The sequence below is a fragment of the Pseudophryne corroboree genome, chromosome 11 (assembly GCF_028390025.1).
Source record: "Pseudophryne corroboree isolate aPseCor3 chromosome 11, aPseCor3.hap2, whole genome shotgun sequence".
In the NCBI taxonomy this organism is placed as follows: Eukaryota; Metazoa; Chordata; class Amphibia; order Anura; family Myobatrachidae; genus Pseudophryne; species Pseudophryne corroboree.
Genome location: NC_086454.1, coordinates 320,258,306 through 320,271,862, shown reverse-complemented (window position 1 = coordinate 320,271,862; position 13,557 = coordinate 320,258,306). Strand labels below are relative to the sequence as shown.

General features: G+C 49.1%; 1 protein-coding gene across 2 annotated transcripts in view; it reads left to right on the top strand.

Moving 5' to 3' along the window:
- The first annotated feature begins 1,234 nt into the window (after positions 1–1,234).
- The window catches only part of GINS2 (GINS complex subunit 2), a 92,167-nt gene continuing 79,844 nt past the window's right edge, over positions 1,235–13,557 (top strand). Inside the window, exon 1 of one of the 2 annotated variants that reach the window (XM_063946231.1) lies at positions 1,235–1,404. In XM_063946231.1, the coding sequence (XP_063802301.1) occupies positions 1,315–1,404 (90 nt within the window). In that variant the 5' untranslated portion in view covers positions 1,235–1,314. The remainder of the gene's footprint in view (positions 1,405–13,557) is intronic. The other variant, XM_063946230.1, reaches the window with a different exon arrangement.

Sequence of the window (13,557 nt, the reverse complement as noted above, 5' to 3'; positions counted from 1 at the left end):
AACGGGGACTAAAAGTAGACAGTGGGTAAGATCGACATGTACAAAAGGTCAACGTGACAATGACACATTTTTTTGGGGTGTCATTTTATATGTTTCCTCATACTTGACCACAATCAGTGGAAACGTGTATCCTCGCGAGCTCACCACACTTTGGACAGGTTGCTATTCCCAATCGTAGTCTACGTGGATAGTAAATCAAGCAAAAGTTCGGAAAACATGTAAACCTCCCGCGAAAAGAAATCTCAACCATTGTCATGTTGACCTCAAAGCATATCGACCTTTTGTACCCGTCGGCCATTTGGTGTCAACCTATTACCTGTCAGCCTAGACACTGTCGACCTGTCATCCGGATTTGGTAGGGAGTGGGAGTGCAGTCTGACATCATAACACAACTCCCAGTTGTCACGGGTGCGGTCCTCAGGTCAGGTGGTTGATAGGGATATAGCTTATTTCTTATAATAGTTGCTGCACATATTACATAGCAGTTTACAAAGAATATCCTGCTCCGGCCTATATTTATTACCACACTAACACACACACTAGGGTCCACTAGCCCGCCACAAAGTCCTAGCAGGGCGATCGTCTACACTGGGATAAGAAGCTGAGCTCCCGACCCAGCTTAAGGACATGCAGGGCTGCTCTCCGGTACTACTGCAGGCTGCTTCTCCAGCAATCTTGCAAGTCAAATACAGGTGCCACGGGGAAGTGACGGTGCTGCCCTCTCTGCCTTTTGTCCTGGGTGGCAGCACCAATCGCACACCCAAAATTACTGGCCAGACCTGCCAGTATGTAGGTTCAGTGCCCCTGCAATTCTATTTCACATGATTACCTGCCCAGGATGAACTTGAGGTTGGCTTACACCCCTTCTCACATGCCCCCATCTTCCCTCCTCCATCATCCTCTCTACACAAACCTGGAAGCATAAGCCATCATGCCACAGGGAGATAACCACCTGTTTCTGCTTGCCCCATTTATTTTCCTATTTCACTACCTAGGTCTGAATCGAACAAATGGCATTACATTAGTTTTTCACTCTATCCACCATTCATTCAGATCAGGTATTGCATTAGGGAAAGCAAGAGCAGGACACTGTTTCCAGATGAGTAGACACTTCCGGGTTCCTGCGTTCCACGCCTCGTTGCCCTAGCCAGTCTTTGTGAATGAGAGTCCGAAAGCGAGGCGTGGGATGCAAACAGGCCTAGTGGCGTCATGCCATTCCCGTCCTGTGATTGGCCGACGGCCGCAGCGCGGGAAAACTGTGGGACGGGCACCGGGGACAGTCGGGCAGATAGCTGACTGCTGACGGCGGCGGAGATGGACGCCTCTGAGGTGGAGTTCCTGGCGGAGAAGGAGCTGGTGACCGTCATTCCCAACTTCAGCCTTGACAAAGTCTATCTCATAGGGGTGAGAGAGCACGACAGGCTGGTGTCGCCTGAGCTGCTGTGGAACTACGTGTCCCAGCATGCTCTCTGTGGGACAGATGCAGCTCCCGTTGTCCAGTATGGACATATGCCAAGCAATGAGCTATATATATATATATATATATATATATATATATATATATATATATATATATATATATATATTCAAGTTCAGAACATGGGACCCCCTGGATTAGCATAGTTTAACTGCTTCAGAACATCACTAAACTTGTTCAGATCACTGGAAAGTCTACCGTCACTTCGCTCGCCATGCTTTGGGCACGATGGCTTCGCTCGCCACATGTCACTATTCCAATTGGATGTCCACGTGGAGAGTGAAACTGATAGCCCAGGGCTCCCATGTTCTGAGCCTGAGCCATATAATAGTATAAAGACGCACAGCACTCCGTTTGTAGTAGCGCACCAATGGGCACGATTCAATTCGAAGAGAGTTGGATAGCGCCGGGAATTTGCTACCGGGGCTATTCAATACAGTGCCGTGTGACACCCGACAATTTGATTTATTCTTGCACCCTTGAAGGGGTGCGAGCAGAAATCTGACAAAAGTGCCAGCGCGATGCTGATATCTGCCCTTAGCGTGGCGGGAACAGCATTGCGCCGGGCACGTAGGTCGGAGAATGCCAGTTCTCCCGACAAAACACCGTTTAGTCCGGGAGGACGGGCATTTTCCGACTTTCCATTGTGCTGTATTGAATAGCCCCGGGAGCTAATTCCCGGTGCTGTCCAACTCTCTTCGAATTGAATTGTGCCCACTGTGTTTACTATTCATAGAATATAGCCAAAGATAACGGCTTGATAAAGGGTGATACATTGCTGATATCTCTGGCTATGCTTTAAGCCTAATCAACACATTGGAGTGCGATTACAAACGTTGGAGTGCTGTGTATTTTTATTCCATGTACAGTTAACATCTCTGGCGCTGTAAACTGATGTACTTGCTGAGCGGTGTGACCAGCTACATGCCTCCTTCAGATGGGTCCACAGTTATCTTGGCTAGTTTGCTGCGCCTAGGCACAACATGGTTTATTAACATAAACCCTTCATCTATTGTTCTCAGCTGCAATACAATACAGCAGGGGATTAAGTCTGACTGCCCAGTCTCAGTTAATCCTATTAAAGGTCAAGAGAAACATGGACCCATCTGTATACTTGCAGTCTAATGTTTAGCACTCGTTAAACTTGTCTTGTGCCGCAGAAGAGCTGCGGGCGCCTGTTATCTTCGCTTGCACCCTCCTGAGGTGGTGATTAGAAATTTACCCAGTGTCAGACTTGTGGGTGCAGTGTGGCTGGTAGTTTTCATGGGTTTAGCCTCCAGCACTCGCTCACATTGGCACAAACCATTGAATATCGTCTGTCACTAGATGGGAGAGCGAGCAAGAGAAAACGCTACACAGTTAAGACAAAGCGTGCAGCCGATTGGGTAAACGGCACGCGCTTACAAATCAACCACTCGCTATGTCGGGCAAGACAAATTGAATTGCCCACCCAGATGTGATTTCGGTGTCGGTGGTCCCTGCAGCCAGTTTACGGGTGCTTGGTAGTTTATCTTGTACACATATGCAGATGCAGCGATGCTTCTTTCAGATATATTGGCATGTTGCGGTGCCACTCATATGTCGTGTACACAGCTGCCGGCACACTCGCAATATCGTTCGCCGAAAAAGGGATGATATATCGACCAGTGTGCAACCAGCATTATATTTAATAGATTTCTTCTGCCAAATTTATGCAAGGGCCATATTGGATTATAGAGCAACTTCCGGCTCCCCGTTGGGAAAGCTCATCTTGCTGCAGTTATAAATATCTGTAGAACTTCATCAGATATATCGCTCCATCCAGTAAATACTTTCCGCACCGATCTAAAAGACTACCTATGTTCATGTCCCCAAAGGGTATAGTTCTAAAAAAATAAAATTAGCATTATCTAGCCTGAAAGCAGACATAGGGGTATATGCAATTGCGGTCGAATTCGCGGCAATTTTCGCCGTTTTTTAATTCGACCAAATTCGCCAGGTGAATTCCGGAAGGTGGCTTCCGGAATTCACCATATTCAATGAAAAACGGATTCGCCAGAGTCGCGGGCGAAAATCGGCCGATTTGGCGGATTTTGCCGCGATTTTAAAAAACGGGAAAAACCCGGAAAAAAAATGGCGTGGGGTCCCCCCTCCAAAGCATAACCAGCCTCGGGCTCTTCGAGCTGGTCCTGGTTCTAAAAATGCAGGGGAAAAATTGGGCAGGGATCCCCCGTATTTTTAAAACCAGCACCGGGCTCTGCGCCTGGTGCTGGTGCCAAAAATACGGGGGACAAAAAGAGTAGGGGTCCCCCGTATTTTTAACACCAGCATCGGGCTCCACTAGCTGGACAGATAATGCCACAGCCGGGGGTCACTTTTATGCCGTGCCCTGCGGCCGTGGCATTAAATATCCAACTAGTCACCCCTGGCCGGGGTACCCTGGGGGAGTGGGGACCCCTTCAATCAAGGGGTCCCCCCCCCCCCAGCCACCCAAGGGCCAGGGGTGAAGCCCGAGGCTGTCCCCCCCATCCAATGGGCTGCGGATGGGGGGGCTGATAGCCTTTTGTGATAATAAAAAGATATTGTTTTTTCCAGTAGTACTACAAGTCCCAGCAAGCCTCCCCCGCAAGCTGGTACTTGGAGAACCACAAGTACCAGCATGCGGGAGAAAAACGGGCCCGCTGGTACCTGTAGTACTACTGGGGAAAAAATACCCAAATAAAAACAGGAGACACACACCTTGATAGTAAAACTTTATTTCATACGCCGACACACACATACTTACCTATGTTGACACGCCGACTGCCACGGTCTCCGACGATCCGAGGTACCTGTAAAAAAATTATACTCACCTTCCAGCGTCCAGAGGTACATCCAGGTCCAGAGAGATAATCCACGTACTTGGCAAAAAAAAAAAACGAACACCGATCCAGCGGACTAATGAAAGGGGTCCAATGTTTTCACATCAGACCGCTTTCTCCCGAATGCCGGGACATCACGTGACTCCTGTCACTGACGTCCCTTCAGCCAATCAGGAAGCGCTACTTCCGTGGCGCTCACCTGATTGGCTGTGCGCTGTATGTACTGTGACAGCACATCGCAAAGCCGCTCCATTACTTTCAATGGTGGGAACTTTGCGGGTAGCGGTGGGGTCACCCGCCGGTCAGCCGCTGACCGGCGGGTGACCTTACCGCTAGCCGCTAAGTTCCCACCATTGAATATAATGGAGGGAGCTGTGCGATGCGCTGTCACAGTACAGACAGCGCTCAGCCAATCAGGTGAGCGCAACGAAGTTGCACTTCCTGATTGGCTTAGAGACCTGTCTGTGACAGCTGTCACTGACAGGTCTCATTCGTGGAAAGGTGTCCCATGTGTCAGCATGGGACCCCTTTCAGTCCGGTGGTCGGGTATTTGCGGTTTGTTTTTTTGCCAAGTACGTGGATGTATCTCTGGACCATGGCTGAGGTGAGTATATTGATCTTTTCTTTTCAGGTATCCGTGGATTCTACATGGAGAAGAGGACCGATGTCGGCGTGTGAACATAGGTAAGTATGTGTGTGTCGGTAGTGTGTAATAAAGTTTTACTGTCGACGGTGTGTGTGTCCTGTTTTTATTTGGGTATTTTTTTCCCAGTAGTACTACAGGTACCAGCGGGCCCGTTTTTCTCCCGCATGCTGGTACTTGTGGTTCTCCAAGTACCAGCTTGCGGGGGAGGCTTGCTGGGACTTGTAGTAATACTGGAAAAAACAATATCTTTTTATTATCACAAAAGGCTATCAGCCCCCCCATCCGCAGCCCATTGGATGAGGGGGGACAGCCTCGGGCTTCACCCCTGGCCCTTGGGTGGCTGGGGGGGGGGGACCCCTTGATTGAAGGGGTCCCCACTCCCCCAGGGTACCCCGGCCAGGGGTGACTAGTTGGATATTTAATGCCACGGCCGCAGGGCACGGCATAAAAGTGACCCCCGGCTGTGGCATTATCTGTCCAGCTAGTGGAGCCCGATGCTGGTGTTAAAAATACGGGGGACCCCTACTCTTTTTGTCCCCCGTATTTTTGGCACCAGCACCAGGTGCAGAGCCCGGTGCTGGTTTTAAAAATACGGGGGATCCCCTGTCAATTTTCCCCCCGCATTTTTAGAACCAGGACCAGCTCGAAGAGCCCGAGGCTGGTTATGCTTTGGAGGGGGGACCCCACGCCATTTTTTTTATGATTTTACCGTTCCAGCATAAAAAAAAAAAAAATTAAAAAAATAATATTTTAAAAAATATATAAATAATATTTGTGCCTCCAAAAAAAAAAAAAAAAAAGTACCTAATCCCTTCTAATATAAATAGATCTGCTATTCCCCCCCAAAAAAACACAAAAAAAAACATGTTTAAATTTTTTTTATTTGTTTTCACCCTCCAAAGTGTGGCGGATTGAAAATGACGAATTTGCTGTCTAAAAGCCCTGCTGTCGAATTCCCAAACTTGAATTGAATATGCTTTGGTCGAATTGCAGCACTTGTATCATTGCAGAAAAGTCGAATTTGCAAAAATTCGAATTTCAAAAAGTCGAATTTTGAAAGTCCGTTTTTTGGTCGGAAAGCACTGAATTGCATAGGCGATTTTTTTTTTTGGTCGAAAATGACCCGAAATTCGACAATTTCGGGAATTCGACCGCAATTGCATATACCCCATATTGGGGATTGCCCATAAATATTAAGGATTCTGTGAATGTATCTGTGGGGGAATACAGCAGGTATTGGAGAGATCTGTTGCAGTCTCCCATGTTCTTATTTTCAAAAAAACACCCATAGGTTTTTATGGGGGCTGATTAAATCTTAATTTCGCTAAGCGGATTCTTGCGCTTTTGTCATTTTCAAATGGCGTTAGCTACTGTAGTTTATAGGCTACATTCTGCAAAAGTTAGCATGCATGTCTTAACATGGAAGTATAGTGATCATAGTGAAGGGCGGGCGCTTATGGCATCCCCTGCACCTGCGTACAATGTTGATACATTTTGGCAATCCTTAATTTTCTTTCGCCGCAATACGAAATAATTATCAGGACCAATTCCTGATAAATAATAATGTGATTCTCCTTGTTGGTGCATTGCTCACATGTGGAAAAGCTGCTTAATGTAATAAGAACCCAAAACTCTTTTACTAGACATAAAGTCCCTTTTTGACCTGTGTATGATAGAATAGATACCATTAATATAGCAGGTAGGTGAAATTTTTAGCAAGGTTATTTTTACTTCAGAATTAATGATGCAGGATGCATATTCCACATCTTGCTAGATTTAAGGAAGACCACTACAAGGATCATAATGGGTGTTGGAGAGGGGTGTGGTTCATCAAATCGACAGTGTCTAGGTCGACAATGTTTAGGTCGACCACTATAGGTCGACAGTCACTAGGTCGACATGGATGGAAGGTCGACAGGGTTTCTAGGTCGACATGTGCTAGGTCGACAGGTCTAAAGGTCGACATGAGGATTTTTTTTTTTGGGTGTCGTTTTCTTCGTAGAGTGACCGGGATCCCAAATTAGTGCACCGCGTCCCCTCGCATGGCTCGCTTCGCTCGCCATGCTTCGGGCATGGTGCCTTCGCTCCGCTACCGCTTCGCTCGGCACACTTTACCGTTCCAATCGTAGTCCATGTGGATCGTTAAGTATGAAAAAATTAAAAAAAATAAAAAAAATGTGAAAAACTCATGTCGACCTTTAGACCTGTCGACCTAGCACATGTCGACCTAGAAACTCTGTCGACCTTCCATCCATGTCGACCTAGTGACTGTCGACCTATAGTGGTCGACCTAAACATTGTCGACCTAGACACTGTCGATCTTCAGACCGGATCCCGGTGGAGAGTACACCCTAGAAATGATGTGGAAGGTAGCTGAAACTCCAGGGGCCTGCTCTGCAGAGTAGAGGGCCGATTCAGTTGTTTTTGCTACCATTAGTGGACGCAAAACATTCAATTCAATTGTTGCTCTGTTTAGACGCCTGGTAGCCACGTGGGTGACATTTCTTCTTGCAGCCTCCTGCTTTGGGTGTCCAAATGGGAGTTTGGTCACTCAAAGCAGGACTTTAGATGGGTTTAGCTATTTCTCTAACGTCCTTGAGGATGCTGGGACTCCGTAAGGACCATGGGGAATAGACGGGCTCCGCAGGAGATAGGGCACTTTAAGAAAGCTTTGGATTCTGGGTGTGCACTGGCTCCTCCCTCTATGCCCCTCCTCCAGACCTCAGTTTTACACTGTGCCCAGAGCAAGATGGGTGCACTGCAGAGAGCTCTCCAGAGTTCTCTGCCTGAAAGCATTTTTGTTTGGATTTTTCTTTCTACTTTTTACTACTTTTTCACAGTGAGCACTGCTGGCAACAGGCTCCCTGCATCGAGGGACTGAGGAGAGAGGAGCAGACCTTCTAGTCAAAGATAGGCTCTGCTTCCTCGGCTACTGGACACCATTAGCTCCAGAGGGGGTGAACGCAGGTTCTTACTGGGCGTCCACCCCCGGAGCCGCGCCGCCGTTCTCACAGAGCCAGAAGTACAGAAATCAGAAGACGTCTCAGGCGGCAGAAGCCTTCAGCTTCACTGAGGTAACGCACAGCACTGCAGCTGTGCGTCATTGCTCCCATACACCTCACACACTCCGGTCACTGTAAGGGTGCAGGGGGGGGGGCGCCCTGGGCAGCAATATAAACCTCTGCATGGCAAAAAGACTATATACATGTACAGGTGGGCTCTGTACATGTATATAAAAGAGCCCCCGCCATATTTTACTAAGTTTGAGCGGGACAGAAGCCCGCCACCGAGGGGGCGGGGCTTCTCCCTCAGCACTCACCAGCGCCATTTTTTCTCCACAGCACTGCTGAGAGGAAGCTCCCCGGACTCTCCCCTGCTTACACACGGTGAAAGGGTGCTTAAAAGAGAGGGGGGGGGGGCACATAATTGGCGGTTTACATATTGCACAGCGCTGCTGGGGAAAAACATTTTGTGTTGGTCTCCAGGGTTATTGTGCTGGCATACTCTCTCTCTGTCTCTGCAAAGGGCCTTGACATGGATACTGTCTTCAGAAAAGGGGTTCCCTGTGTGTGTGAAGTGTGTCGGTACGCGTGTGTCGACATATTTGACGAGGAAGGCTCGCTTACTGTGGAGGGGGAGTGTTTGAATGTCAGGTCGCCGTCGGCAACGCCGACACCGGAATGGGTGGATATGCTGAATGTCTTGAATGCAAATGTCAATCTGTTGCATAAAAGGTTAGACAAGGCAGAAGCTAGGGATCAGTCAGGTACCCAGTCCATGCCTGTCCCTGTGGCGCCAGGCCCGTCGGGGTCTCAGAAGCGCACCATATCCCAGATCGATGACACAGATACCGACACAGATTCTGACTAGTGTCGACTATGAAGATGCAAAATTACAGCCGAAGGTGGCAAAAGGTATTCGGTACATGATTATGGCCATTAAAGAGGTTTTGCATATTACTGAGGAACCCCCTGTCCCTGACACGAGGGTACACATGTATAAAGAGAAAAAGCCTGAAGTCACTTTTCCATCATCATTTGAATTAAGTGAATTGTGCGAAAAGGCTTGGTACTCTCCAGATAGGAGACCACAAGTTCCCAAAAGGATTCTTGTGGCATATCCTTTTCCACAAACTGATAGGATACGCTGGGAATCTTCACCAAAGGTGGACAAGGCGCTGACACGCTTGTCCAAAAAGGTGGCACTGCCTTCTCAGGATACGGCTTCCCTCAAGGAACCGGCTGATCGCAGGCAGGAAATTACCTTGAAGCACATTTACACTCACTCCGGTACTATTGCTAGACCGGCTATGGCGTCGGCCTGGGTTTGTAGTGCGGTTGTGGCATGGGCAGATTCCTTATCTGCGGAGATTGACACCTTTGATAGGGATGCCATTCAAATGACCATACAGCATATCAGAGATGCTGCCTTGTATATGAGAGATGCTCAGAGAGACATTTGTTTATTAAGCTCCAGAATAAATGCTATGTCTATTTCTGCTAGGCGACTCCTGTGGACCCGGCAGTGGACGGGAGATGCCGATTCTAAGCGGCACATGGGAGTCCTTGCCGTACAAGGGGGAGGAGTTGTTTGGAGACGGCCTCTCGGACCTTGTCGCTACGGCTGGTAAGTCGAATTTCTTACCTTATGTCCCCCCGCAGCATACTAAGAAGGCACCTCATTATCAAATGCAGTCCTTTCGTTCCAATAAAAACAAGAAGGTGCTGGGATCGTCCTTTGTTACCAGAGGAAAAGGCAGGGGAAAGAAGCTGCACACAGCTAGTTCCCAAGAGCAGAAGTGCTCCCCTGCGTCTGCAAAGTCCACCGCATGACGCTGGGGCTTCCCGGGGGAAGGCAGATCCGGTGGGGGCTCGTCTTCGGTTTTTCAGCCACGTCTGGGTTCAATCGCAGGTGGATCCCTGGGCAGTAGAGATTGTTGCTCAGGGATACAGGCTAGAATTCGAAGACTTGCCTCCTCGCCGGTTTTTCAAATCGGCTCTGCCGACTTCCCCGTCAGAGAGGGAGTCAGTGTTGACAGCAATCCAAAAATTGTATGTTCAACAGGTGATTGTCACAGTTCCTCATCTCCAGCAGGGAGAGGGATATTATTCAACCCTGTTTGTGGTCCCGAAACCGGACGGTTCGGTCAGGCCCATTTTAAACCTGAAATCTCTGAACTTGTACTTGAAAAAGTTCAAGTTCAAAATGGAATCACTCCGGGCGGTCATCGCCAGCCTGGAGGGGGGGGATTGGATGGTGTCCCTGGACATAAAGGATGCATACCTTCATGTTCCAATATTCCACCCCCATCAGGCGTTCCTGAGATTTGCAGTGCAGGACTGTCACTACCAATTTCAGACGTTGCCGTTTGGGCTTTCCACGGCCCGAGTGTTCCAAGGTAATGGCGGAAATGATGGTGCTCCTGCGCAGGCAGGGGGTCACAATTATCCCATACTTGGACGATCTCCTAATAAAGGCGAGATCTCGGGAGAAGTTGCTGGACAGCGTGTCTCTGTCCATGAAGACGTTGCAGCTACACGGCTGGATTCTCAATATACCGAAGTCCCAGCTAGTTCCTACAACGCGTCTGACCTTTCTAGGCCTGATCCTAGACACAGACCAGAAAAAGGTTTTTCTTCCGATCGAAAAGGTTCAGGAACTCATGACCATGGTCAGGAACATATTGAAACCAAAGAAGGTTTCAGTGCATCAGTGCACGCGGGTCCTGGGGTAGATGGTGGCTTCATACGAGGCCATCCCTTTCGGCAGATTCCATGCGAGGACTTTTCAATGGGACCTCTTGGACAAGTGGTCCGGGTCCCATTTACAAATGCATCAAAGGATCACCCTGTCTCCCAGGACCAGGGTATCTCTCCTGTGGTGGCTGAACAGTGCTCACCTTCTAGAGGGTCGCAGGTTCGGCATTCAGGACTGGGTTCTGGTGACCACGGACGCAAGCCTCCGAGGCTGGGGAGCAGTGGCACTGGGAAGAAATTTCCAAGGTCTCTGGTCAAGCCTGGAGACTTGTCTCCACATCAACGTCCTGGAGTTGAGGGCCATATACAACGCCCTGCGTCAAGCGGAGAACTTACTTCGGAGAAGACCGGTTCTGATTCAGTCAGACAATGTCACGGCAGTGGCTCATATAAACCGCCAAGGCGGAACAAGGAGCAGAGTGGCCATGGCAGATGCGACCAGGATTCTATGCTGGGCGGAAGGCCATGTAAGCGCGCTGTCAGCGGTGTTCATCCCGGGGGTGGACAACTGGGAGGCGGACTTCCTCAGCAGGCACGACCTGCATCCGGGGGAGTGGGGACTTCATCAAGAAGTCTTTGCACAGATCGCGGATCGGTGGGGCCTGCCTCAAATAGACATGATGGCGTCCCGTCTCAACAAAAAGCTAAAGCGGTATTGCGCCAGGTCAAGGGACCCTCAGGCGGTAGCGGTAGACGCTCTGGTGACACCTTGGGTGTTCAGATCGGTCTATGTGTTTCCTCCTCTTCCTCTCATACCCAAGGTGTTGAGAATTGTAAGAATAAGCAGGGTCAGAACAATCCTCATTGTTCCAGATTGGCCACGGAGGACTTGGTTTCCGGAACTGCAAGAGTTGATCACAGAAGATCCGTGGCTTCTTCCTCTAAGGCAGGACCTGCTGCAGCAGGGGCTCTGTCTGTTCCAAGACTTACTGCGGCTGCGTTTGACGGCATGGCGGTTGAACGCCGGATCCTAGCGGAAAAAGGAATTCCGGAGGAAGTCATTCCTACCCTGATCAAGGCTAGGAAAGACGTGACGTTGAAACATTATCACCGTATATGGCGGAAATATGTTTCTTGGTGTGAGGCCAGAGCTGCTCCTACGGAGGAGTTCCATTTGGGCCGTCTACTTCACTTCCTTCAAACAGGAGTGACCTTGGGCCTAAAATTAGGGTCCATAAAGGTCCAGATTTCGGCCTTATCCATTTTCTTTCAAAGAGAATTAGCCTCTCTTCCTGAGGTACAGACTTTTGTGAAGGGGGTGCTGCATATTCAGCCTCCCTTTGTGCCTCCGGTGGCGCCTTGGGATCTTAACTTGGTGTTACGTTTCCTCAAGTCACCTTGGTTTGAACCACTTAAAACTGTGGAGTTGAAATACCTCACGTGGAAAGTGGTTATGTTGTTGGCGTTAGCTTCGGCGAGACGTGTTTCAGAATTGGCGGCTTTATCGCATAAAAGCCCATACTTGGTTTTTCACATGGATAGGGCAGAGTTGAGGACTCGTCCTCACTTTCTGCCAAAAGTGGTCTCATCTTTTCATGTGAACCAACCTATTGTCGTGCCTGTGGCTACAAGGGACTTTGAGGATTCAGAGTCCCTGGATGTAGTCAGGGTTTTGAAGATTTATGTGACCAGAACGGCTCGGATCAGGAAGACTGAAGCTTTGTTTGTTCTGTATGCGGCCAACAAGGTTGGCGCCCCTGCTTCAAAGCAGACTATTGCTCGCTGGATCTGTAACACGATTCAGCAGGCGCATTCTATGGCAGGATTGCCGTTACCGAAATCGGTTAAGGCCTACTCCACTAGGAAAGTGGGCTCTTCTTGGGCGGCTGCCCGGGGGGTCTCGGCATTACAGTTGTGCCGAGCAGCTACTTGGGCGGGGACAAACACCTTTGCAAAGTTCTATAAGTTTGATACCCTGGCTGAGGAGGACCTCCTGTTTGCTCAATCGGTGCTGCAGAGTCATCCGCACTCTCCCGCCCGTTTGGGAGCTTTGGTATAATCCCCATGGTCCTTACGGAGTCCCAGCATCCTCAAGGACGTTAGAGAAAATAAGATTTTACTTACCGGTAAATCTATTTCTCGTAGTCCGTAGAGGATGCTGGGCGCCCGTCCCAAGTGCGGACTTCTTCTGCATTACTTGTACATAGTTATTGCTTACATAAGGGTTATGGCCCTCATTCCGAGTTGATCGGTCGCAAGGCGAATTTAGCAGAGTTACACACGCTAAGCCGCCGCCTACTGGGAGTGAATCTTAGCTTCTTAAAATTGCGACCGATGTATTCGCAATATTGCGATTACTAACTACTTAGCAGTTTCAGAGTAGCTCCAGACTTACTCTGCCTGTGCGATCATTTCAGTGCTTGTCGTTCCTGGTTGACGTCACAAACACACCCAGCGTTCGCCCAGGCACTCCCACCGTTTCTCCGGCCACTCCTGCGTTTTTTCCGGAAACGGTAGCGTTTTCAGCCACACGCCCCTGAAACGCTGTGTTTCCGCCCAGTAACACCCATTTCCTGTCAATCACATTACGATCGCCGGAGCGAAGAAAAAGCCGTGAGTAAAAATACTTTCATCATAGTAAAGTTACTTGGCGCAGTCGCAGTGCGAACATTGCGCATGCGTACTAAGCGGATTTTCACTGCGATGCGATGAAAAATACCGAGCGAACAACTCGGAATGAGGGCCTATGTTATAGTTTTCGGTGATACCGTGGCTATGTTGTTGTTCATACTGTTAACTGGGTAAGTTTATCTTAAGTTATACGGTGTGGCTGGTATGAATCTCGCCCTTAGATTTACAAAAATCCTTCCTCGTACTGTCCATCTCCTCTGGGCACAG